General features: G+C 45.7%; 2 protein-coding genes across 5 annotated transcripts in view; one reads left to right on the forward strand and one right to left on the reverse strand.

The window, feature by feature from the left end:
- Positions 1 to 20,577, forward strand: part of LOC148517008 (dysbindin-like) — a 43,859-nt gene extending 23,282 nt beyond the window's left edge. The window contains exon 5 of one of the 4 annotated variants that reach the window (XM_088479186.1): positions 17,830 to 20,577. In XM_088479186.1, the coding sequence (XP_088335312.1) occupies positions 17,830 to 17,961 (132 nt within the window). In that variant the 3' untranslated portion in view covers positions 17,962 to 20,577. The remainder of the gene's footprint in view (positions 1 to 17,829) is intronic. The other 3 variants (XM_088479183.1, XM_088479185.1, XM_088479188.1) reach the window with 3 other exon arrangements.
- A 30-nt stretch (positions 20,578 to 20,607) lies between these two features.
- On the reverse strand, positions 20,608 to 24,588 carry POLR2D (RNA polymerase II subunit D). Its single transcript, XM_088479189.1, has 4 exons — positions 24,411 to 24,588; positions 22,714 to 22,894; positions 21,786 to 21,881; positions 20,608 to 21,108 (listed from the first exon to the last, which is right to left on the reverse strand). Exons 1-4 carry the CDS (start codon positions 24,541 to 24,543, stop codon positions 21,030 to 21,032), a joined length of 489 nt encoding a protein of 162 aa, XP_088335315.1. The 5' UTR covers positions 24,544 to 24,588; the 3' UTR covers positions 20,608 to 21,029.
- Positions 24,589 to 27,117: the final 2,529 nt, after the last annotated feature.

Raw genomic sequence — 27,117 nt, forward strand, 5'->3', positions numbered from 1 at the left:
CAGTCGTCCACTTTAATCGCCCAGTGTGTACGTGCCATTAATAAAAATCGTTGAGTTGACATGTCTGACTGAACTACAAACGTGAACGCGCATGAACGATGATCGTTCATCGTTTGACTCAGCAAGTGAACGATTTTTTAAAACGATTATCGTTAAACGTTTAACGATAATCGTTCAAAAAATCGTTGTGTGTGTATGCAGCTTTAACATTAACTGCTATGCTTTGCTGCTACATCTGCTGACATTTAACCTCATCATTGCCTACTAGGGTAGTCTGCATATGATTCTAACCTGCCTTGCTTTGCTACTAATATTACTAATGCACTGGAACTCTGATACATTTGTATCTTATCATCAACCACTGTTTCCACTCATTGACTATTTGGTCCTATTAGCCTAATATCTGTGTGCACACAAGATTATTGCTGTAGGTTTTATTTGGATTTAATAATTATTTATGAGATCCTATATCATTATTTTTTTAGCTCATGTGCCTTTCCTGGTATTTATTATAATATATTTTAACTATTTTTATATTGTACTTTAAACAATTTTTTGCTATTGTTATTAAATCATTTACAAATTTTATAATACTGCTACAGCGCTTTCCTTAGCTAGTTTTTGTTTCTCTTCCTGGGGGAATCAGCTCCCCTGTATATAGGTTAGCTGCAGTAGTATTATCACTTATTCTAATTATTACACTCTATTTGGTTGGATCTACTCATTCCTTAGCGCCTGGGTTCTTTTTCTTCTGTTTTCTTAGTGAATAGACCCCTAACTCTGCACCACGTGGTACAATCACAAAGCTTGATTCGGCGGGCAGGACTATATATTACATGAAATTCTACTGTGGATGCAGACGGTCAGAATGCCAGTGCCGGAATCCTGACACTTGTCAGAATCCTGGCCGCGGGCATCCCGAAGGTAAGTAGCGGGGTTAGGGGGAGGGTTAGGCACTAAGGTGGAGGGTTAGGTTTAGTCACCGGGGAGGTTAGGTTTATGCAATAGGGAGGAAGGGTTAGGGGTAGGGAGAGGGGAAGGGTTAGGATACCGACCAACAGGTGTCGGTATCCTAACCCTGCCGGGATGCCGGCGTCTGGAGATTGACCGCCAGGATCTCGAGCGCCGGCATCCCGTACCCATCCCTGGCGATTAATAAGGTTACACATCCCTATGTACATGAATTTACAATAAGTGTATCCTTAATGTAGCAATCAAGGGTTCATATGAAGTAATGTTTTCTATTAGATAAATGAAACTGTGTCAGTGCGTATGCCTTTGCTAATATAACACAGTTGATCTCACTCTAACCAGGACAGTGTAATTAATAATTATTTTTTCTTTATATTTCAAAAGCAGGCCATTGCATTGTTGTAGCTATTTAATAACTCATTTGCTACTATATGAGAGAATGTTACATAACAATCCTATTCTATCCTATCAGTGTTAAGTACTAGCAATGCAGCTGATACAGTGATACATTCACAAGTCAGCCCTCTAAATGGATCTCTGCTGTTAGCGTCATATCAATGACACCACGACTCTCCCTTATGTAATAACATGCTGCGGATATGGTGATGACACGCAAAATGCGAGTCAAGAAGGCACACGCTGCATAGCGTGTCCTGTGCAAATGTAGTATTGTGTTTCCACACTCTGAGCCTGATTCAGCAAGGATCACTGTTCTGCTAATACGCACGCTATGCAATTGCTAATATCAGTGGTAATATGTAAATGTTTGCATTCGCATTGCGATCGCAGAGTAATATAAGGACGCCCACTTTCCCTCACATCCGTATACATTGGTAATATAGAGAATTAATCTGTAACATCGAGTAACATCGGACCCGTGCACACAGTTAAGACAGGTCAGACCTCACTCAGGAATTGCTAACTTCAGCGCACGCTATGAGGCCTCAGGCTGCGTATGGTATCACAGTGGATAATTTATGCACGCCCATGCAACGGCACTAAAACCCACTGGCACGTCTTCCTTTGCCCGACCACCCTTCCCCGTCACCACCCACAAACAGCACTTCCTGTCAATCACTCTGCGATGGGCCTGCGTAGCCGATGTGATTGCAGTTCCGATTGCAGCAGTTGGTGTGAGCATGCGCACTGCGATGCGTGCGCATGTGCAGTACAAAACAATCGGCCAATTGCGTGCGTAATAGCAGCTGCGATCCTTGCTGAATCAGGCCCTCTGTCTCCACAAAACCATGCTGTTATGTTGACCTATATATGGGATGTTCAATGTGCATATTATTGGCTGTGACAGACACATCACCATACCCACAGCATATGTTATTAAATAAGGAAGAGTCATGGTGACCGTATTTTGGAACCACAAGGGGCGTGCTTCTTGTTGATTTCCTCACCAAGGCAATACTGTGCATGTTGTCCACTATTGTGACAGATAGAGCCGGTTGCAGAGAGCAATTCATTGAAAACTACCTGGGTTGCTGCAAACAGGTTTCGTGTTGCAACACGATAACGCCAGGCCACAGTCAGTCAACTGCAAGCGTGAGTTGTTACAGCGCTACCATTGGGAAGTACTGGACCATCCTCCCTACCGCCCTGACCTAGAACCAAGTTATTTCCATCTCTTTGGGCCATTGAAGAAGCCCCTGGGTGAAAGGTGATTCACAACAGGCGGTGAAGTTTAGCAAGCCGTCATGTACTGACTTCGGGGGCTTGACACAGATTTCTTCTATGCTGGGATAGATGCCTTGGTGTACCGTTAGAACAAATGCTTAGACAAGTATGTGGAAAAATAATCTGTACCAAGGCTGTACTCCTGATTATCCGTATATGTACAAGTTGAATAAATGTAATCAATAAGAGGTCTTGTTTATTGAACCACCCATGTATATATAAGCACTGGAACAACCTTCAAGATCATCTTACCCTAGTACAGCAGATCCCCCCTCCCCCTCAAATAGATCATCAACCCCCTTAGCACAAAATTGCCCCCTCCCCACAGAGAGATCATCTCCCCTTAGTACAGATTAACACCCCCTCTCAGACAGACATACTATAATTCCCCCCACCCCAGACTAGCACAGAATACCCCCCCCCCCCACCAACATCCCCTTGAGACAGATGGATCTCCATCTCCCTATCAGCCAGTCTTTTTTTTTTTATGTCCAGATTCCTTCCTGCAGCAGGTCCCGATGCAATACACTCAGACTTGTTTGTCTCCCAGGCAGCCAGCCCAGTCCAGCCCAGTTTGTTTCCACTCCAGCTTCCCCTCCCATGAAGTTATGAACTAAACCTGCCTGAGTCTCCCAGACAGCCAGCCGCGATTGTCTCCTCTCCACTCTGACCCCTCCCCAGGCTGTGAAGTTAAAGTTTAGCTTCACTGCCTGGGGAGGGGACAGAGGGCCTGATTCAGAGCCGGACGCTATTTGCGGATGGTCGTTCCAAAAAAGGGGCCAGCTATTTATATTGAGTGCTCGCTCATTGCAGTTTGTTGACGCCTCTATGTCTGAGCGAGCGAACGAAAAATGCGCTCGCTATTTTGTAAAGACGCCCTTTGCCATTCGCATCACACGTCATCTCTGGTATTTATTAGATTAATCGGGTACATCGAAAGGCATCTGAACTGCTCGCAGTGCTTGTGGTAGGTTTTTCCTACCGCAATCACTGCGAGCAGTTCAGGCTAAAAGACAACCAAGTGACGTGGGCGATGACGCTCCTTTGGTAATTATGCACTCCCACTAAACGCCCTTTTTACCGTTTAGCACGCCTGCGTTCGGATCTCCACTCCCCCGTTTTCAAGCATCTTCCCGTTACCACCCACAAATGCCTCATTCTGTCAATTAAATTAGCAGCCCCTCGCTGTTTTGCGAGCGCTCGATTTCTGACCATAATGACTGGTTTGCGCATGTGCATTAAGACCCATACGCATGCGCAGTTGTGCGAACATCGCTCAGCGAACGAGCGGCCGCTTACGAGCGGCTCTGAATCAGGCCCAGAGTAGAGAGTAGACAATCAGACTGGCAGGCAGCAGCTGATGGAGGCCCTGTAACTTACCCCACCAGCCACAGACCCGCGGCTCTCTTCCTCCAAGGTGCTGGTGACGTGTGACGCAGCTCACTTTTGGTTGTAGACAAGTAAAGCCTCTTCTTGTGATAGAGGCGGGCTGCGGGCAGCTGAGAGATCTACTAGCTATGACAGGCAGTCTGGTTGCCTGTCACGCTAAAAAACAGTGACAGCCAGGTGACGCAATCCGGGGAGCGGGGCTCACAGTTGACAAGCCACCCCACATTAATCGGCCCACCAGGATTCTTCCCGCTTAGGGTAAGGGCAAATCCGCCCCTGCCCTGATCCCTCCTTACCAAACACTATCTCTCTGCTGTTTGGTCCCTTCATACCAAACACTGCACTACCTACATGACCCCTCCATGCCTACCATAACCTCCCTCGCCCACATAACTGCCATGCACAGGAGTAGATCACAGACCTCTCCCACTAATAAATATTAGTTATTGGCCACACCCCTTTGTGGGCCTCTATTATTGCGTTAAATGCCCCAGGCCTCCCGAAGGTTTAATCCGGCCCTGCCTGGCACAGATCCATGAACAAAAATGTCCAGGTACAAATGATCAGAACCCTTGAACTGTCTCCAGGAATTAGTGACAGGGCAATTATGGTGATACACTGGGGTATATGAGGGTATTACAGGTGTGTGGGATGCCCTGATCTAATAACTATTGTACAAATAACGCTCTTACCTATTATATTTAAAACGGTGAGAATGGATTGGGCCTCATAATAATCCTCTGTTCCTGTGATATTTTACATTCTGCTATAACTTCTCCACTTACATATCTCTCAGTATGGAAGGTCCTGACAGAGGAATGAGGTGTGACGGGTCACTCACTGGGCGCAGGGGGGGGTTAGCTTGCCTGCATTGGGCATAAACAAATAAATGCTAATTGATTTTATACCACACGCAGTGAAGACACCTACCTCCATGGTGTGCAGCAGTGTAACACCGCCCAATCACACTGTAAATCCAGATGAACGCCCTGATCAATAGTCCAAAATCGAGGCTGTCCTACCAACATGGGGACTCTGGGGATGTATGTGTTTGTAATCTGACCCACATCAACCTCTACCAAAGTCTAATACTTGCATCAATGACCAGATAAAATATACTTAGGTATGAATTGAAGGAACAACAAAAATCTTATCCTGTGTGGGCAGCGTCGGCCATGCTGGGATTTGAGGGAAAGTCACATAGGCCTCAGCTTGATATGGCAAAGTGCTGCAATTTGTTTACTAGGAAAGTCTGTGTATTACTATTATTATTATATTTTATTTATATGGTGACACAAGAGCTCTGCAGTGCTGTACATATGGGTGAATTGGCCATCCTGTGTGGAAAATGATATTGGCTGAGGTTAGTCTAAACCCGCTGATGTAGAAAATCTGTATATTTGTGAACAAAAATGATGGTTCCCCAGTATGTGCAAATCATTTACCACAGGAGCTGATGACAACACTAAGGGGCCTATTCATCATCGAAGGCCGTATGACCTCTGATGATGAAGTATTGGTCTCGCTGCGAGGGAAACTTAAGTATCCAACTCAAAGCTGTGGAAACGTGACACCGGTGAGGGGATAATTGCTCCGAAAAGCAGCTGTACCCTTGGTCAGTATCACAGCTACTTATGTAGCTACGTTACTTACCTGCTCCCCGTCGTACCGGCTGCGCATGCGTGACCTCGGGTCACGCATGTGCAAAGCCGCCGGGGAGGTAGTGAGGAGGCGGCGGAGGGACCTGCATGGATCCCTCTTCACATTGCTGAAACTCCTTCCCATGGGAAGGAGCAGGGATCCGAGAACAAGTGCCGTCTGAAGATGGAGCTTGTTCTCGGCAGCAAACTCTGAAAACTTTCAGTTTTCAGCGTTTGCTGAATACCAAGAAGGTCCTATCAGAACCCTGATGATGAATGGCCCAGTAACTTAAATATGCAGAAACTTGCATTTCCGTATAGTTACAGGGCCATTTATCGTTTGATGAATAGGCCCCTATGTCTCCTGGTCACACATGTGGAGCTTTCTTTATACACAGACTATAGCAGGTTTGTTATTGCTCTAGAAATGTGCAATTATATTAATGGCATGATAGTGTTTGTATTCACCAATCTGTACAGAGCATTTCCATTACTTAGGGGGCGATGTATCAATGATAGCATAAGAATTAGTAATGATCCCCCCCGATCATTGGGTCCTAATTTCTATGGAATGTACCATTGTAGACTTGCTGAGACAGCTCCTCTCAGTGATGTCATTACTTTCGGGTTTCTGCCCCAGCAGTTGTAATGCGCAGCTATCCGGGGAATTTCTTGCAGATTAAGTATATTCATTCATTATCAATACATAGATTTATATGTGTATATGTAGCTATAATTGGTAATAAGAGATATGGTAAGAACTTACCTTTGTTATCTCTATTTCTACGAGGTCCATAGGATCCACAGGAGACCTTGGGGTATAGGCATGACTTCGTCCATCGGGCACCACACAGTTAAAAGTTTTCCTCCCAGGATGCACAGGTGCCCCCTCTCCTATACCCAGCCCCCAGGCCACCTTCAATTTTAGTAGCAAGCGATAGGCCGGAGGAGGAGAAACAGAGAGAAGAAAGTCTGGAACACACAAGAGTCACACTCTCACAAAGCAGGAGATGGAAACAAACTGTAACCAGAACAAAACCCATCTGAAGCACAAGTGTGACCGGGTGAGAGTCCTGTGGATCCTATGGACCTTGTAGAAATAGAGATAACAAAGGTAAGTTCTAACCATATCTCTTATTTTCTACTTCAAGGTCCATAGTCTCCACAGGAGACCTTGGGGATGTGCCAAAGCAGTCCCTTCAAGGGTGGGGACGCTCCTGTGCTGAAAGGAGAATTTGCCGCCCAAAGGAAGCATCCTGAGAGACAAAGGTATCAAAAACGTAATACCTTGCAAAGGTATGAACAGAAGACCACGTGGCTGCCTTGCAAAGCTGAACAGCTGAGGCGCCACGGTGAGCTGCCCACGACGGACTCACAGACCTCGTGGAATGAGCAATAACAGAGGGCGGCACTGGAATGCCCACATGAGTGTAAGCCTCAGAGATCGCCCTGCGAATCCACCTGGCCAATATCTGCTTGTTGGCAGGCCAACCCTTCTTATGGAAGCCGTAGAGGACAAACAAGGAGTCCGACTTCCGAAGGGAACTTGTATGGTCCACGTAAATCCGGAGAGCACGGACCACATCCAATGAGGCCTCACCTGCTGAAAGATCTGGTGAGTTAAAGGCCGGCACTATAATTTCCTCATTAATGTGGAAACTAGACACCACCTTAGGAAGAAAGCCAGGGCAAGTCCGAAGCACCGCCCTTTCCTGGTGAAAAATCAGAAAGGGAGGATGACAGGAGAGAGCCCCCAAATCTAAAACCCTTCTGGCCGAAGCAATCGCCAGAAGAAACACAGACTTTGCTGTAAGCCATTTAAAATCCACCAAGCCTAGTGGTTCAAATGAAGGTCCTTGGAGAGCCCTAAGGACCACAGCCAAATCCCACGGAGACACAAAGGGAGGCTGAAACCAAAGGACCCCTGCAGAAAGGTGCGAACATCAGGAAGAGGAGCAATTCTACACTGGAACCATACCGACAGCGCAGACACATGTACCTTCAACGAGGCAAGACGTAGGCCCTGATCTAAACCCGCCTGCAGAAAAGCCAGTACCCTGGATATCCAAAACACCTGGGGATCGTATCCCCGAGGGCGACACCACTCAAAATAGGTGTGCCACACCCTATGATAATGGTATTCACCACGCAGCTGGAGATACCCCTAGACCTTCAGAGGGATGTCTCAAGAGCCATGCCGTCAAAGACAGATGACCCTGGTCCGGGTAAAGGCAAGGACCCTGAGACAACAGGTCCGGACGTTGAGGCAACAGCAACAGAGTGTCGATGGAGAGACTCTGAAGATCAGAGTACCAGTGACATCTGGGCCACGCTGAAGCTACCAGCAGAATCTTGCCCCCTTCTTGCTTGAACTTTCGAAGTACACGTGGAAGAAGGGAGAACGGAGGGAACAGGAACGCAAAACGAAAGGACCACCTCACTGACAGAGCATCTATCAGGAGAGCCCCTGCATTCATTGTTCGAGATCCGTACACCCGCAGCTTGTGGTTGTGTCTGGAGGCCATGAGATCTATTTCTGGAAGTCCCCATCTGTCCACTAGGAGTTGAAACAAGTCCTGGTGAAGAGACCATTCTCCCGGATGCACGTCATGACGACTGAGGAAGTCCGCTTCCCAGTTGAACACTCCCGGAATGAGCACTGCCGATATGGCTAGGATATTTCCTTCCGCCCAAGTCAGAATGCGGGATACCTCTCTCAGGGCCGCCTGACTTCGGGTTCCTCCTTGACAGTTTATGTAAGCCACCGTGGTTGCGTTGTCTGACTGAATTTGCACCGGCTTTCTGTGCAGAATGAGTCTGGCTTATTGTAGCGCTCGGAACACTGAACGAAGTTCCAATATGTTGATTGGTAGGGACAATTCTGCTGACATCCATGGTCCCTGAAAGACGTGTGGACCTGCCACAGCCCCTCAGACAGGCATCTGTCGTTAGAAGGACCCAGTCCGAGATCCAAAATGGGCGTTCTCTGTTGAGATGAGACCTGTGTAGCCACCAAGTCAGCGACAGGCGCGCCTCCAGAGAGAGCACAATCATTTGTGACTTGATCCGACAAGGAAACCCGTCCCATCTGGAGAGACTCAGCATCTGCAGAGGTCTGGAATGGAACTGGGCATACTCCACCATGTCGAATGTCGACACCATGGACCCAGCAACCGCATTGCCGAGTGAAGGGACACTCGGCGACTCTGAAGGCAATTTGCGAATTTTGGACTGTAACGTGGATATCTTGTCGTCGGTCAAGAAGATCCTCTGAGTCCAACAATGCCCCCAAATGAACCATCCTCTGAGAAGGCGTTAGGGAGGATTTCTTCCAGTTCACCAGCCAGCCGTGAGTCTGCAATACTGATATTGTTAGTTGCAGATGGCTGTGAAGCACTTCCGGAGATCCTGCCAACAGCAGAAGGTCATCCAAATAGTGTAGCAGGCGAACCCCCTGCAACCGCAGGTGAGTCGCCATGACTGCCATCACCTTTGTAAAGACCCAAGGTGCAGTGGGATGACCAAACGGCAGAGCCTGAAACTGGTAATGGTCGTCCCGTACCGCAAATCTGAGGTAACATTGATGAGCCCTGGCAATAGGAATATGCAAGTAGACATCCCGACTATCCAGGGACACCATAAAATCCCCAGGTTCCATAGCTAAAACAATGGAACGCAGAGTCTCCATTCGAAATCGAGGGACCTCCAGAAACTTGTTTAGGGATTTTAGGTTGAGTATAGGCTGGAATGAACCATTTGGTTTCGGCACCAGAAATAGTTTGGAATAGTAACCTGTCCCCCTGAGAGGTAAAAAGACAGAAACTATGACTCCTGTCTGTAGCATAGATTGTACCAACCTCCTGAATGCCAGAGCCTTTTCTGGGTTTGAAGGAAGGTCGGCTGTAAAGAACTGATGAGGAGGCCTTCTGCAGAAGGCATACCCCTGGGAGACCACTTCCCTTATCCAAGTGTCCATGGTGGTTGGACACCAGCACTGGGTGTAATGCAGAAGTCGGCCTCCCACCTTGGGATCCCCCAAGGGGAGGCCCGTCCCGTCAGACTGAGGGTTTGTCGTCCCGCTTAGCGGCAGGATGCCTTGTGCTCCAAACCTGTTTCTTGGGCTTGGTAGCCTTCTTGTTTCCTGAGGGTCTTGGAAAAGACTGTACCTTAGGCTTACCCTGTGGGCGATAGGGCCGAAAGGACGAGGTCCCAGCCCCAGATGGAGCTGGAGCTGAAGGTAGACATGCAGACTTTGCTGCCGCCAGCATATCCACAATTTTGTCCAAATCCGGGCCAAACAGGACTTGACCATTATAAGGCAAGCATTCCAAACCCCTCTTGGATTCAGCAGCCGCCCTCCAAGAGCAGAACCACAAGGAGTGCCGGGCGGACACTGCCGCCACGGAGATCCTAGAAGTCAGAAGGCTCACATACAGAGCCGCTTCATTAATATATGCAGCAGAATTACTAGCACTATCTGCTTACTGGTAGCCTCCTCTGAAAAAGATGCTTCCAGGGCACTTTCCATGGCCCGAGCCACCCAGCAGACTGCCATAGTCAGTCTGGAGGCCCCTCCAGCGAGGGAGCTTACGGTCCGTATCATCCGTCGGGGAAAACATGGACGGCATAGGTAATGTCGCACTCCTTACTAACCGCGTCACATGAGAATCCACCTGAGGAGGAGACTCCCGTTTGGTGAAAAGGGTATGCATAGGCCAGACGCTTTTGAGGTTGGAACCGTTTTCCCGGAGACTTTCACGCCTCCTCTAAATACTCTACTAACTGACCAGATAGGTGAAAAACTGCAGCAGCACCCTTAACATCCTTAAAGTAAGCATATGTAGGCGTATCCGAAGGAAGGTTATCATCCAAAATTACCATGGCCATACGGATTGCCCATATGAGGCCTGGAATATATATTTTAGACTTAACCTCAACCTCTGGGGGTGGGTTGTCAGTGTCAGACAAATCCAGAAGTTCGCTAGTATCTGACATGTCATCCTTATCACAGTGAGTAATCGGGGGTGACAATAACGGTCTCTTAGCAGGCTGAAGCTGTGACTCCTGTAACCTATACGTTAGGTTCTGCAACGTGGCGGATAGGGAGTTCACCCAGACAGGTTCCGCTTGGGAAATAGTCTGCTGGGGGGGGGGGGTACTGCGCACCACCATCTGTCCAGGAACCCAGAGAACCGGGGCCAGGACTACCGCCTGTTGCACGAACCCCAAGGGGGGCTGACAACCAGTCTACCAGAGCAGTCAATGCCTGTGCCAAACAAGCCCAGGGAGGTTCTTGTGACATGCTGGGCACAGCAGGAGCAGCAGTAATGTCCAGTCATGCAGTACATAAGCCATCCTGCAGTACAGCCCCCTCCCCCACACCTGCTCTACATCTGGAGCAAGAAAATAAGAGAGGTGAACCCAGTGACACAGAATCCTCACTTGACATCTTCGCAAGTTAAACACCACACAGAGACAATAACAATGAACTGTGAGGCAAATACCCACCCTGACAGTACTGGCACCGTTAGGGCAGAGAAAGGGTGAAAGATACAGGGACAGTAAAAATGGCTGACAGTAGAAATACAGTCAGACAGCGCTAGCATAAAGGCACACACCAATGCAGAAAATTACCTGCAAAAATTGCGCTAACCTCAACTACCCAGACCTACAGTCTGGTAGGAAAAAGCTCTGCATACACCGACCTTACTGGAGGAGAGGTATGCAGGGGGGACCCAGGCTCCGCACTTGAAGCACAAAGAAAATGGCCGCCGGAGAAGACACAGGAGGCGGGCCCAGGAGGAGGATCGCTGCCTCAGCCCGCCAGACCTCAGCGGAAAGGCGCTGAGAGCAGCGGAGAAGGGGTCTTTTCCTGCGCTCAACAGGGAAAGCACCCCCCACCGGCAAGTAATTAACCCCCCGAGATGCTGGAGCGTGATCCGCACCACTCCAGTCACGCATCCCTGGTGGTCTAGTGTGAGCACAGGCTCACTGCCTGGCTCCACTATACTGCCATCCCCAGGGAGCCCCCAGCCCTGGGGACATTGGACTGTATCTCAGCGGGCTCCTACCGCAGACGCCGCCTGCTTACCTTGCGTCGCTCCCCCTGCGTTCCGGCCACAGTCCAGGGCACCCCGGGGGTTCCTGCTAGAACCCCCAAGCGCCCGCCGAGTTCCCCAGATCAGTACCGGTGGTTGGCGGTATCGGAGCAGCAGCACGGACGTCCGCTGGACTTTCCATGCTGACCGCTCTTGATGATCTTCAGGGGCTGTGCAAGACAGCCCCCTGTGTGCAGTGACCCGACTACGGCCGGGCACCTACTCAAACTGAAGGTGCCTTGGCCTGGGGGCGGCGTATAGGAGAGGTTGCCCCTGTGCATCCTGGGAGGAAAACTTTTAACTGTGTGGTGCAAAATGGACGAAGACATGCCTACACCCAAGGTCTCCTGTGGAGACTATGGACCCTGAAGTAGAATTAATGATTATATGGATTCTCATGAGATAATTGGTACCTGCATTTAACTTGCAAAAAAGATACAATACTGATCAGTATTATTTCTCAGACTGCCTTTAGGCATAAGGAGCTGCAGAGTATTTCCAACAATACTTCATTTCTAATCGCCGCACTGTGGCGATAACATGATAATAATCAAACTTCAGATATTCTGAAATATGCCATATAACGTCACAGAGAGGCCGATGTACCAGAACATCAACACCAGAATGTCCACATGGTCTGAATGTCAACATTCAGGATATAGACATGTTCAGAAGGTCGCCATTCACAATGTCAACACAGACATACAGTGGCGTAACTACTGTAGGTGCAGGGTTTGTATGTTACTATGGGGCCCGGACCGGCCCGAGGCCCGGCTCTCCCCCTGCACCTATGGTGCCAGGCATGGGTCTGCACCCTCCCCCTCCACTCTCTCCCCCCCTTCCCCCGTGCCCTCCTTACTCCCCTCTCCTCGACTTACCTGCTCTGTGGTCACACACCCCCCCTCCGTGGTCGCATCCTCCCAGTCCGCTCTGGTTGTCCTCATTGACTGATACAGGGAGGGAGGTGGGCCCACCTCCTCCCAGCATTAGTCAGTGAGGAGATATGGAGCTGTCCGGGAGAGGAGGTGCGCTGGCCCTGCGCAGCGCGACCACTGTGCAGGTAAATCAAGGAGAGGAGTGAGAAGGGGGGGGGGGGGTGGCGCTGACTGAGGGGGGCCCAAGAATATTTTGCTATGGAGCCCCCATAGGTCTAGTTATGCCCCTGCATACATAGTACCAACATAATTAATGTTGACAGTCACACTTTTGACACAAGAAATTAGGGTTAGGATTATGGTTAGGCTGTGGTTAGGATTAGGCTGCGGTTAGGGTTAGGCTGCGGTTAGAATTAGGGTTAGGCTGCAGTTAGGCTGCAGTTAGGGTTAGGTTGTGGTTAGATTAGGGTTAGGCTGTGTTTAGGATTAGGGTTAGGTTGTGGTTAGGCTGCGATTAGGGTTAGGATGCAGTTAGGATTAAGGTTAGGCTGTGGTTTTCATTAGGGTTAGGCTGTGATTAGGGTTAGGATGCAGTTAGGATTAGAGTTAGGCTGTGGTTAGGATTAGGGTTAGGATGCATTTAGGATTAGGCTGCAGTTAGAATTAGGGTTAGGGTGCGGTTAGGATTAGGGATAGGCTGCAGTTAGGATTAGGGTTAAAATGCAGTTAGGATTAGGGTTAAGAAACTAGGAACACCACTAGCCCAGAGAAACGTGTCAAGGAGTACACTATATCGGACACTGATTCTAATACGGACTTCTTGCTCCATTGCCTCTGCTCATCACAGCATTTTAACTTCATCATCCGGTCACAATATCCCGACTACCACCTTGCCGGAGAGGACGCATCCCTGCACGGAAATCACTTAGCCTGAACACCAGAAAAATGCACACATAGCCGCTTGGAAGCCACGGCCACTAATACACTGCTCAAGTCAGACTTACTCGCGTACAACGCCATGTCCCTGCCGGGAACGGATCCCGGCGTTTACAAGGTACTGGATCGACTTCTAGCATACAGTGCTATATCTGGATTGCCAAAATACAGGTGACTTTCTCACTCCAATTAAATAGGTGCATCCTTGTGCATTTATCAAACAGCTCACTGTTAAACAGAGGAAAATTGTCATTTAGGAATGGACATTCGTTTAGAGTTATTTTGTGTATGAACACATTAGAGACACCTGGGTCATAGCCCCATTTCATTCTTAATCGGCTCTCATCATTGTCCGTTGTTCACCTTATACTGTTCACTATATTTGTGTGGTTTATTGTATTGATTTATTATTTTTTCTTGCTGTATTTTAATTAAAAATTTCTTACTACATATCAGTGTGGTCACTTGACTAAACTTGCGCTCAACCCATCTTTTATATTGTTTTACATTTTTTTGAGCAGGATCAGAACTTGCCAGGTGAGCTGCTTGTTTCTTCTGGAGTAATATTTCTGTCTTGTCTTGTCTTGTGCACCTTATTTGAAGGCATTGCAGAATTAGGGCTAGGCTGCGGCTAGGATTAGGGTAAATTTGCGGTTAGGGTTAGGCTACGGCTAGGATTAGGTTGCGGTTAGGATTAGTTTGCGGTTAGGATTAGGCTGCGGCTAGGATTAGGGTTAGGCTGCGGTTAGGATTATTGATAGTTTGCGGTTAGGGTTAGGCTGCGGCTAGGATTAGGGTTAGTTTGCGGTTAGGATTAGGCTGTGGCTAGGATTAGGGTTAGGCTGCGGTTAGGATTAGGGTCAGGCTGCAGTTAGGCGTAAGGTTAGGCTACGGCTAGGATTAGGCTGCGGTTAGGATTAGGGCTAGGCTGCGGCTAGGATTAGGGTTAGGCTGCGGTTAGGATTAGGGTTAGTTTGCGGTTAGGGTTAGGCTGCGGCTAGGATTAAATTTAGGCTGTGGTTAGGATTAGGGTTAGGCTGCGGTTAGGATCAGGGTTAGTTTGCTTAGGCTGCTGTTAGGATTAGGGTTAGGCTGCGGCTAGGATTAGTGTTAGGCTGCTGTTAGGATTAGGGCTAGGCTGTGGTTAGGGTCAGGCTAAAATAGGACTGTCTACATTCAGAACTGGACATTTTAGACATGTCAGTGTCGAAATTGTGAATGCTGACATGTCAACATTCTTAAACAATTGACATCCTGAATGCTGACATGCTATACCGCAATCTATAGAAATTACCCTGTTTTCATAATACTTGCTGACTAAATAAAAATGTGAATCTTACACAATCTTTACATTCTATCTATTGATACCAAACAATATTAACTTTGAACTATAATAGTTTCTCAACATTTTAAAACCATTAAAAAAACACTTCTACCAATACATGGAGTGCATTTAGCACAATGTTATTCACGCTGCAGAAACGTCCTCTCTAATGGCGTGGTGGCCATTAAAGAGCATGGGTGCTAGGTGTGTGGTGTGGCCCTGGGGCCCATGTGTACTGCACATCATGCACCCATTATAGACACACAAAAACAATGAGCGCACGACCAACAAGGCGTACATTGGGTCTGATTCTGATATGCATAACAAAATCGCAATGCTCATGGAGCTCGCAACTTCACTATACTGCGCATGCGCAGGATCAGGCATTCTACAGAGACGGTGATCACTAGTGTGTACGGACCAATCTATTCATAACATGCCCACATAGCTCCTCTCCTCCATGGGAGTGTCATGGGCGTATCAGCTGACTTCCATGCTCATTCACAACGCACGGATGGAGCTGGGACGTCTGCTTCAACCGGATCTTTCTCAGCCAACATATGGCTGGTGTAGGTCCAGATAATAATGGCGGCTGCAGACGTAAGTGGGCAGGATCGGCTTCCACAAGCAGACACACGAATCATTAGTACACACTGCCGGATTCCTGCATTAGAATAATATAGTAAGCAGACATCCACGGACAGATAGAAACGTGCCTGTGGGTGTGTCTTGCTGTGCTGAGAATCAGCCATATTGGGAGCAAACTGGTTTTAAAAATAACAGTCAATGTATACCTAATAAACTACTAGAGATGTGCGCCGGGCCATTTTTTGGCTTGTTTTGGTTTTCAATCTGTATCTCCTTCGTGTTTTGCATCTGAATTTGGTTGGCAAAGCCTCCCTTGCGTTTTTTTGTTTTTGGATCTCTATTTTTTTTCCCAAATTTTTTGTAAAAGCAGCTAAAATCACATAATTTGGGCCTGTTTTTGTTCCTACAGTGTTATTAATGTTAATAACTAATTTTCAGGCATTTCCACTCAATTTTAACCACCTCACAATATTGTTTTCACTACTTTTCACCAATATAGGCCAAAGGCTGCAGCAAGCTGGCTGGCTAAAATAAGCGACAGAGCAGTGGCACAAATGCACGGCAGATTAAAAAAATATAGGACATCTATGAAATATTGCCACACAGCAGTGGCAGACAGGATGGCAGTTTAATAAACTATAATAATGTCAGCCGGCAATGCCCCAAATTGTGCAAAATGTAAAGAACAGACGTGCAAGATGGAATTGTCCTTGAGCCCTCCCACCCACTCATGTGGGATATTAAAAAGGACATGCACAGTTTAACAAATGAAGCACTGCAGAGACAAGGACTGACACTTTTGTGGCTGAAGTTCTTGGTTTGTTTGGGCCCACACAAAACAATTTTTTGGAAGGATTACCTCCAATCATTAAGGAGGAGGTTGATGATGAGGGTGTTGGTGGAGGGATTGCATGTGCTGGTCCAAACTGCTGGTAGCTGATACTGGATTGTTTGTTATTAATTTACAAATTATTATAATTTTGTTAAAAAAAATTGCATGAACTCGCTACAGGGAGGAGGTGCCTAGATGGTTAACGTCCCTACCTCTACTAACTTTGGCTTCACAAATGGTATAGATGCCATCACAACTGTTGTCAGGATTTTAGTTAAAATAATTCCACACCCAAGACGTGGCTTTCCTGGTCTTATTCCCAGGCATGACAATATCTTTCTTTTTATCACGAGCAAGAACTGCTGCCACTGGTGGTTGATTTACATAAACAACATCCTCATTAGTGTCAGATAGGACACAAATATCTCCCTCATCCTACTTTTGCACTTCCTCCACACTATCATCCTCAATTTCTATTATTTCACCATCTAATACTAGCATAGCCATCATGGCGTCAGTGATCCGCTGTGCAACTGGGTGACAGCTGGTCTATCAAAGGATTGTTTAACAGTTAATTGTTTTTTTTTAAACTACTAGTAGCAGTAGTCTTCTTGAGATGAAGATCCACCCCTAGCAGCAGCAGGCCTAGCGCTCAATGATTCTTCTGAGGAATCATGGATGAGGAGTCACCTAGCCTCATCCTGGATGCAGAACTACCTCTGATCATTAGTGAGGATATTGACAATGAAGGTGTTGGCAGTGGAGATTGCAAGTGCTGGGGTCTAGCTGAGGGTAGGGAGCTGTTATTTTTTTAGCACCAGTTTTTGATTTTCAAAAAAACATTCCATGTACTTCCTGCAAATGATGTAACAGGTTCCTAGATGGTTAAGGTTCCTACCTCTACTCACTGTGGCTTTCCAAACGCTACAGATGGCTTCACAATTGTTGTCCGGAGTTGGTTAGAAATAATTCCACACATAAGAGGTTGATTTTTTTCATCTTATGCCCAGGCATGACAATTGACTTTATCTTATCATGGGCCTGACTTACACAAACAACCTCATGAACAACATCCTCATCAGCACCAGTGTCAGCTAAATAAATATTCCCCTCATCCTGGTGCACTTCCACACTAGCCTCCTTAATTTCTACATCAGCATGATGACATGTACTGCTCATCCCCCCAGTTGCAGAGGGTGTACAAATGGTGAAAGGAGGCTCCTCTTCGAGTACAGTACTAGAAAGGCCGTCACAGGGCTTGTATGAATACACTGGGGTACGGCCTGCATAGGCACAGTGCTTATTTGAATACACTGCAGTACGGAAGCATACACTGGGGTAGGCCTGCACCATCACAGTGCTTATATGAATACACTGCAGTACGGAAGCATACACTGGGGTACGGCCTGCAGCGTCACAGTGCTTATATGGATACACTGGGGTACAGCACAAAAAAATCTACTTATTAACTTGCTTTTTGTTTTTTTAACAGCCCCTGGCCAGACAGCACACCCCTTTACGGACTGGACAGCACAGCACAGCACAGCCCCCCATTGCAAACTCCTGGACGGATATCACAGCCCCCTGGAAGGAGCACAACACTCAGGCAAGGAAATGGCGCTGATCACCACAGAGAGGGACTTATAAACAATCTAAAATCCGCAAGAATCCATCGCGGGATTGATGTTTTGCCTCGGTTTGGATTTTGAGACTGGAAAACCCAAGCCTGACTCGGAATAGCGATGTTCAGCCGGCTCCTCCCCTGGTACTGTCTCCATCTGCTTCAGGCACAAACGCATGTAAACTTCCCATGACAAGGGGAAAACACTGTGTAGCCAGGCTTTCCTCCTTGCCTCGCCAGGAAGCCTAAAGTGCCTGCAGTCACGCGTGCCCCTCATCTTGTGAAGCACACATCGCAGACTAGGGAAATAGTAAAATAACATTTACAAATATAAGAAAAACAAATCTAAAGTACAGGGCTGCAGAGCAGCCCGCAGAAAACAGCCCAGCGTCCCTGGGCACTTAAAAATACCTGAAGACCACGGATTGCAGTTGGGAGAAGCTCAGATGGGAGGAGCTACTCCCTAAAAGTTATACTAGCCTAAATTAAGTGCTTGCTCCTTCGGTCCCCACAAGCAATCCCATGGTCCAGTGTCCCCCAGATCGCATGAAAGAGAAATGTGATTTTCCCATATCAAACAATTTTATATTAGTAAAATATATTTGCTCATTTGGTACCATTTGCATCAGTAATATGGTTTCATTAGAATTGTTGCCTTTGTGAAGATTACTGCCCCCCAGTCTTCTCCCAATAGTCCCAGTGGTGCTACCGTCCTCTATGTTTGTCTCCATCCCCCCCATGTGTCTCTCCAGCACCACCCTTCTGGGTCTCCCCAATGCCATCATCCTGCGTTTCCCAGCACCATCCTCCTGCCCTAGCACAGAATAGCCCCACTCCCCCCACACACAGATCATCTTCCCTTAGCACTTTTGCTTTGTCAGGTCCTGTATTAGAAGCTGCACATCCCAGAACTCTAGCAGACATTTCTCTTTGGCGCAAACCATCTACAACCTTTTCTTTTCAACTGGCATCCAATTAATTTTAGGTATCTGGTTGTCATACAATGGTCCCAGTATTGATGGAATTAATATAAAAATTATAATACTATCAAATGTATTGTAATCTCTACCAGTAGATATGTCTGCAATCTCTGGTCAGGAATGTAGTCTGGAAAAGCTTGATTTAGATTGGCACAAGATATTTTGTATAGGTGAAAACAAAAACTTCAAATACAACTTCCACTATTCTGCAGTTCCAAGCCAGCATTGATGCTCTCCCGCTTTAAAAGGGCTTCTATCTCCAGCAAGCAAAAAATATTCAATTTTCTCCAAGCCAAGAACCAAGTACTCTTAAAACATGTTGGGGATCTGATGTAACACAGGAGTGTGTGATTTCTCTGAGCCCATGGAGAGGAGTTTCATTTCTGCACTGGCCCAGTCATAGCTTTCAAAGTAGACATTTATCTGAACAAGACATGCTCGATTTCAGGCCTGTGTAAGAAACTATTCGCATTAGTGACCTGGAGCAATATCCAAAACACATGGCGTGTTTATTTACTAAATGGCGGCTTTTCAATTGCTACAATTAGTGTTTTTTGCATGCAGAATTTTAAACAGCAATACTATTAAGTGCAACACCAGGTTTTGTTTTGCCGTTAATAGTTTCAAATTCTGCAGGCAATAATACAGATAATCAGTGGCTTTGAAAAGCTGCCATTGAGTAAATTATCCTCATACTTTCCAACATTTATAAATGCCTGTTTGAATTGCCGCCTGGCAATTCAGAGGCCTGCGAGAATTTACATTTCCAATTATTGACTTTCACTAATAGAAGATTTGTTAAATGAACCAGTCTAGCTCCTTGGTGATTGAGAGATGCCGAGGTACTTCCAGATTTCCAAGCCAGCTGTGCAAGGGGTTTCCTGGGAGTACCTAGCATGTGCTGGTGGTGTGATGCTGGGATGATCGCCCTATTCCATATTTGGTGGGAGTGTCCCGGGATCACCACTCACTGAATCACTATTATAAAAAATGGTTGCACATACAGATCATAAAACCTACAAGAAATCACTCCTGAAACTCTTGAAAAACCCCATGAGGCAGTGATGTCCCCTTGCTGGAGATCCTCCTCTCACCAACCTAAAGGAATGGTTTAATAGGTATATGGTGGAGTACACGTTTACCACCAGAAATCAATGTTACAGTTTGTTAATAAATGGTTGGTATACCAATTAATGCACTAGTATAACCCTCTTCTTTAGTAGCCTTCCTAGTACATAGCAGACCTTTCTCCATGTACGGTTTATCAGAGGACGGTGTATTATCCCTTGAGGGAGCTCTTCCTTCTTAAAATGAAGACACACCAAACTCTTTCAATAAATGTTTCTATGACAGCCTAAATGGCTATTTGATTGCACTGTAGCAAGACTAGAAGGTTTGCTTGTTCCTCCATGGGGCGTGACAAACTAAATCCTACAAATATGCTCTCGGTAAGATCCTGAAGCATTCTCATTTATTATTACAAACTGTTCTTTTCGCATTATCTAGTATTATGCAGTTTGTCATTAGCTAGATATTGTAGCCTACTGACCTCAGTGTCATCATTATGGTTCTCATTATCTTTACTGATCCAATCACAATGCATTATAGATACATTACAAACAGGAGCTCAGCATTGTAATTTTTATAGGTCATAAATAAGCATGTTACATCATATTTGAAATATTTTAATAAAATTACATATTAAAAAATTGACTATCACAAATCACTAGTGCACATCTCATAAGCGTTCGAGATGTCGACTTAAAAAAAAACAAACAAACAAAAAAAAAAAAACATTACTTCTCTAACTTGGTACTTTTTTCGTGAAATAAGATGAGTGGAAAGATGGCAAAAGTGATGTCGGATACGGCAACACTCCAATGACAGATACATAAATGCTGATATAACTCAGCTTTACAAACACAATTACTTAACCATAGAAATATTTTTTTTTCTGTAAAGTAAGAAAATCAAACCCTAGAACAGGCGTTCTGATGTGTAGGGGATAGAATGAGGATAGCTGCCGAGGAGCACCATGAACCATGGGTAAAACAGACAGTCTTTGGATGCAAATAGTGAGGACAAAGGTCTTCAATACTGGAAGCTTCGTTTTGTCTGAATATCATCTAGAATTTGCTGGAGCTCCTCCTCTTCAAAGCGTCCTTCAACACTGGAGAAATATAAGGAGCAATGTTAGAGGTTGTACTGCAATCAGTAGTAATATTCGGTTAGTCAAGAACGGGGCATGAGAGGGGGAAACGTCAGCTTAGTGTTCCCGCTAGGCTGTTTTAGCAGGGTGCAGCACCCTGCCTGATATAAAAGCACTGAAATGCTCTTTGCCCTTATGGCGGTGCCCCATTAAAACCGATGTCCCTAACCGAGGGCCACAGCGTCCCATTTGGGTGCCTCTATTCACACTGTAGGGAGAGCTTGAGGGCAGCACAGCATCTCCACGAGTGCTTGGCATGCCCCTTCTACAGTGATGAAAAAAGGGGCACATCTCAAGGACACCCCCTCTTCTGAATGGCCATGCCCTTTTTTCAGGCGTGCGCTGAAGTGCCCTTTTCTGACAGATGCCCTCCCCACTGCCTGCCCTAGCATGAACACTGCTGCTAGAAACATTCTTGCCTTCTGTGACCCTGACTTTCCCTCCTCCCAAATCAATTGTAAATGACTGTGCAAGGATATTGGCTGAAGCAGAGAAGCTTAGGACCGTTCAAGCTGCAAGTCTATTGGAGTACAGGAAAGTGCTTGTCAGGGTGAGCACCTCCTGACTAGCAGGGACGGGGATTCAGATGTGGTCAGGATGAAACAGATGTTGGAAAACAAAGCAGACAATTCACATACCTTGGGATCAGAGCTTTTGCCTCATCTGCTGTTTCCGGACACAAATTGGCTAAACAGGCCAGCTCAAACCTGTGCAGCTTCTTCTGTAACAACAAGCTGCACAATGGAAGAAGAGTGTTACTACTGCTGTACACAGTTACAGTATTTATTATATCATCATTTTATTTAAGTTTAACAATACTATTTATAAACCCGTTCTAATACGAGAAAAGGTAAAAAATAATTAGGTTGTAAACTTATTGGGACGGGGATCTAATTCTAATGTCATTATTGCTAATGGGCTGATTTACCGGTAAAAAAGACAATTTTATATTCTGTAAATGAGTGACTGCCTCACTACATCACTCTAGTCCCGGCTGCGCAAGTACACAACGATCCCACTTTTCAGCATTCCGCTAGTATGGCCGCGTTCAAATATATATATATCAATGCTCATTATTTCTTGCAATTGATCAGTTTTTCTCTTTTTCTGGCCCGACATGCCGAACAGGATGCCAGAGAAGGGCGCCATATATTAACAGTACTTTTTTACAATGACGCAAGCCTCTTACTTTAAATGACAAATGAAAAAAATATTACATTTGGTGATCATGGTATGTATGTGGCGGCATCTACAATTGAAAAAAAGGGCAGTGTTTCACTTCCAGCAATATTCGCTTTACGCCGGTGGTCCGGAACCTAACCCGAGTATGTGCAGAGCTCTCCGGAAGTAAGTTATTCCACTCATGGCTGGTCAAAGCATCTCAGACAAACATTTCATAACCAGCTGATTTGTTTGGCATGTTTATTTAACCCAGTTTCTTAATAGTAATATGGGAGATGTAACAAGACTCTGGTAGCCTAACTACATCCCATGTGACGTAACTTCATGATTTACAATGCAAACAAGACTGATTTTTGTTCTATTCACAGGAGTAATGCAAAGTACCTTCGGACACTGGCGATTGTTTCTCTGTTCTTGAATCGGCTGAACCTTGCTGTGTACCTTAGAGTTTTTATAAAGACTTCAGACAACTCCTGTTCCTCCTCTGCACTCTCATTCTGCTGTTTCCTATGCTCCAGTAACATGTGCACTTCAGAATTCAGCAGGGTCTCTGCACTTTCAAACTCTGTGCAAAACACAAAACTCTTTCATCTTCAATTCTACAATTACAACCGTTACAGCTACTCTCTTAAATTAGGTTTGCTTATATTTTGTTTTTACATATATCACTCTTGTTACCTGTAAGACGACAAATCATTTTATACCGGTTTTTATTTTAAAGAATGTTATTAAGATATAGAGTAGAGGCTCCCAAACTCCACCATTACAGTTTAGGTTTTAAGGATATCCATGCTTGAGCACAGGTAACTTATTAGTACCTTAGCCAATTTGATTTAACCATCTGAACGCAAGAATGGGTATCCTTAAAACCTGGACTGTAATGGTGGAATCTGGGAAAGACTGATATAAAGCATAATGTGATGACCATGACACACATAACAAAATGTAGTGAACAGAAGGGCTTTGGAACACCGCTATGCTCAGTACAATATCCTCGGTCCCTTACTGTTTCTGCTATCACATCACCACTGAGGGAATGACAGGTTAGAACAATGAAGTGGCCATCTTCATTAATGTCCTTTTACTAATATCTTAGCTATACTTTCAACATTATGCAAACACTATTAGGGATGTGTGATAGTCTGATGAAATTACATCTGATATATTAATTAAATCTGTTGTATGCAATAATTCACAAATACATACACACTATATGCTATATCATAGTGTGTTACTGGTGTTCCGACTACATCACATACATACTCTATATGCTATATCACAGTGTGTGTTACTGGTGTGCTGACTACATCACATACATACACTATATGCTGTATCACCGTGTGTGTGTTACTGGTGTGCTGACTACATCACATACATACACTATATGCTATATCACCATGTGTGTGTTACTGGTGTGCTGACTACATCACATACATACACTATATGCTATATCACCGTATTACTGGTGTGCTGACTACATCACATACATACACTATATGCTATATCACCGTATTTGTGTTACTGGTGTGCTGACTACATCATATACATACACTATATGCTATATCACCGTATGTGTGTTACTGGTGTGCTGACTACATCACATACATACACTATATGCTATATTACCGTATTACTGATGTGCTGACTACATCACATACATACACTATATGCTATATCACTGTGTGTGTGTTACTGGTGTTCTGACTACATCACATACATACACTATATGCTATATCACCGTATTACTGATGTGCTGATGACATCACATACATACACTATATCACCGTATTACTGATGTGCTGATGACATCACATACATACACTATATCACCATGTGTGTGTTACTGGTGTGCTGACTACATCACATACATACACTATATGATATATCACCGTATGTGTGTTACTGATGTGCTGACTACATCATATAGAAGGTCCCAGGCGATATTATATCCCTGATGATGTTGGGTCTTCCTCCTGCCCCGTATCTGTAACCTGCCCGGTGGGTGCCTCTATTCACGGCCCTCTGCCTGTCCCCCCACATCTCCTCCCCGGTCACTCCTCTCCTCACCCCCAGGATCTCACCTTTCGGGAACAGCAGCTGAGACGCGTCTTCCTCCGCATCACCTGCTCGGGTATCAGTGCCGCCTGTCGCCATGATAGACTGTTCGCTTGGAAGGTTTACTTCCTGGCTTCCGGAAGCGGAAATACTAAGCATAGAGTTGCAGCACACGTCGGGAGAGCGTCATCTTCCTGTCCCTTTTCGGAGCGGAGCCGCAGTACTTTCACTTGAAGTTGTTGAACTTTGCTGGTTGGTGAAATGATGGACGCCGCTTTCCCAGAGACAGCGCTATAGTATCATGGCGGCTTTCATCATTCCCTGCTGTCTATTATTGTCCCCGCGTGTGAGGCTGCACACAGCACTGGCCTGCCAAGTTCCAGGCATAGCCCAGGTTTTCCCAAACTACGCCATTACAGTACAGGTTTTAAGGATATGCATGCTTGAGTCAAGATTGCTATATCAAATTGACCAAGGCGCTAATTAGGTCACGTGTGTTCAAGCATGGATATCCTTAAAACCTGAACTGTAATGGTGGAGTATGGGATCCAACAGAGAACAGGTAGACAGTGCTACCTATCCAACAGTGCTACCAGTGTCCCAAACATAATCAGCCCTCATGTACAAGTCTCCCAAGCCGTCTTAACCAGTCCTATGTACAAGTCTCCCAAATCCTAATGAGCCCCCATGTACAAGTCTCCCAATTCCTCCTAATCAGATCACATGTACTACAAGACTTTCAAGCCCTCCTAATAACCCCCCATGTACAAATCTCCCAATTCCTCCTAATAACCCCCCCCTTTGTATAAATCTCCCAAGCCTTTCTAGTCAGCCCCCATTTACAAGTCTCCGTCTTCCTCCTAATCAGCCACCATTTACAAGTCTCCCAAGTCCTGCTAATCAGCCACCATGTATAAGTTTCCAGACCCTTCAACATGAACGAGGCTGAAGTTGGCTTCTTATTCATTTCTTATTCACTTATTCAAGCTCCAGCTTCTTATTCACTTATTCATTTTCCAGCTTCTTATTCAGAAAATGTTATATTAAAACATTTAAATAAAGTTAGATCACTAAACTAACACAATGTAAACAAAGATGTGTGTCCCTCACACAGTTTTCAATTATTATTTTGCTGGCACAATAAGGATTTAGCATGACTAGGGCAGTAAAGCGGGCACAGGCACCACATTTTGTCATTTTGAATAAGAAGCTGTAGTTGTGCAGGGGTTAACTAGCTTCGGTCATCAAATGTTACACTTGAAACTCACAGAGGGTGGTCTGGTACATATGACCCACTTGCCATTTCCCTTGACCAACAAGGATTTTGGCATGAATAGGGCAGTAAAGCGGGCACAGGCACCACATTTTGTCATTTTGAATAAGAAGCTGTAGCTGTGCAGGGGTTAACTAGCTTTGGTCATCAAATGTTACACTTGAAACCCACAGAGGGTGGTCTGGTACATATGACCCACTTGCCATTTTCATTGACCAACAAGGATTTTGGCATGAATAGGGCAGTAAAGCGGGCACAGGCACCAGATTATCTCATTTTGAATAAGTAGCTGTAGTTGTGCAGGGGTAAATATCCTTGGTAAACAAATTTGACTCTTGGAACCCACAGAGGGTGGTCTGGTACACATGACCCACTTGCCATTTCCCTTGACCAACAAGGATTTTGGCATAAATAATTTGGGCAATGGACAAATGATCTGTATCTTGGTACCTGCACATAAACACAAAACAACAGCCACCTACACGGCTTCTCTATACTGACTTCTGTCTTTAGTGTTTACCACACACACTGGCATTGTGGAGCTTAGGGTGAAAGTTCACAGTTGCGCTCCCTCCCCCCTAAAAAAAACCCCAACTTTTTGTAGAAGACGTTCTGTGTGCGCTGAATGCGCACATGATTCCAGAAAGGGGGCGTGTCCTTGTGGATCACCCCCAATTCATCAAACTGTGGGGCATGCCCAGCACTTATGAAGGTGCTGGGCTGCCCCCAAGCTCTCCCCTCATGGTGAATAATTGCAATGTTTAGTAATGCGCCTTACACAGTATGTCTTACACAGTAATGCCCTTTATAAAACACATTATGCCACATGCAGTAATGTCCTGTATAACATATTATGCCACACGCAGTAATGCCCTGTATAACACATTATGCCACATGCAGTAATGCCCTGTATAACACATTATGCGACATACAGTAATGGCTTTTATAACACATTATGCCACATGCAGTAATGCCCTGTATAACACATTATGCCACACGCAGTAAGAACCTGTATAAAACATTATGCCACACGGCGTAATGCCCTGTATAATACATTATGTCACACGCAGTAATGCCCTGTATAATACATTAGGCCACACACAGTAATGGCCTCTATAATACAGTATCCCCAATTCAAATTACGCCACACATTAGTCCCTTATTCATGTTATGACACAGTGCCCCTTTTATACAATGCCCAGATTAGTGCCCCTTATACACAAGGCCCACAGTACTGAGTAGTAGTGCCCCTAATACAATGCCCACAGTAGTAGTGCCCCTAATACAATGCCCACAGTAGTGGTGCCCCTTATAGAATGCTCACAGCAGTGGTGTCTCTTACACAATGGCCCCTGTATTGGTGCCCCCCATGCAGTGCCCTCAGTAGTACTCACAGTGTTAATGCCCCCATTGGTAAAGTCCCCTATAGTAGTGCCCCCATTGGTAATGCCCCCAATAGT

This window comes from Taudactylus pleione, unplaced genomic scaffold, assembly GCF_031769625.1.
Source record: "Taudactylus pleione unplaced genomic scaffold, aTauple2 ptg000229l, whole genome shotgun sequence".
NCBI lineage: Eukaryota > Metazoa > Chordata > Amphibia > Anura > Myobatrachidae > Taudactylus > Taudactylus pleione.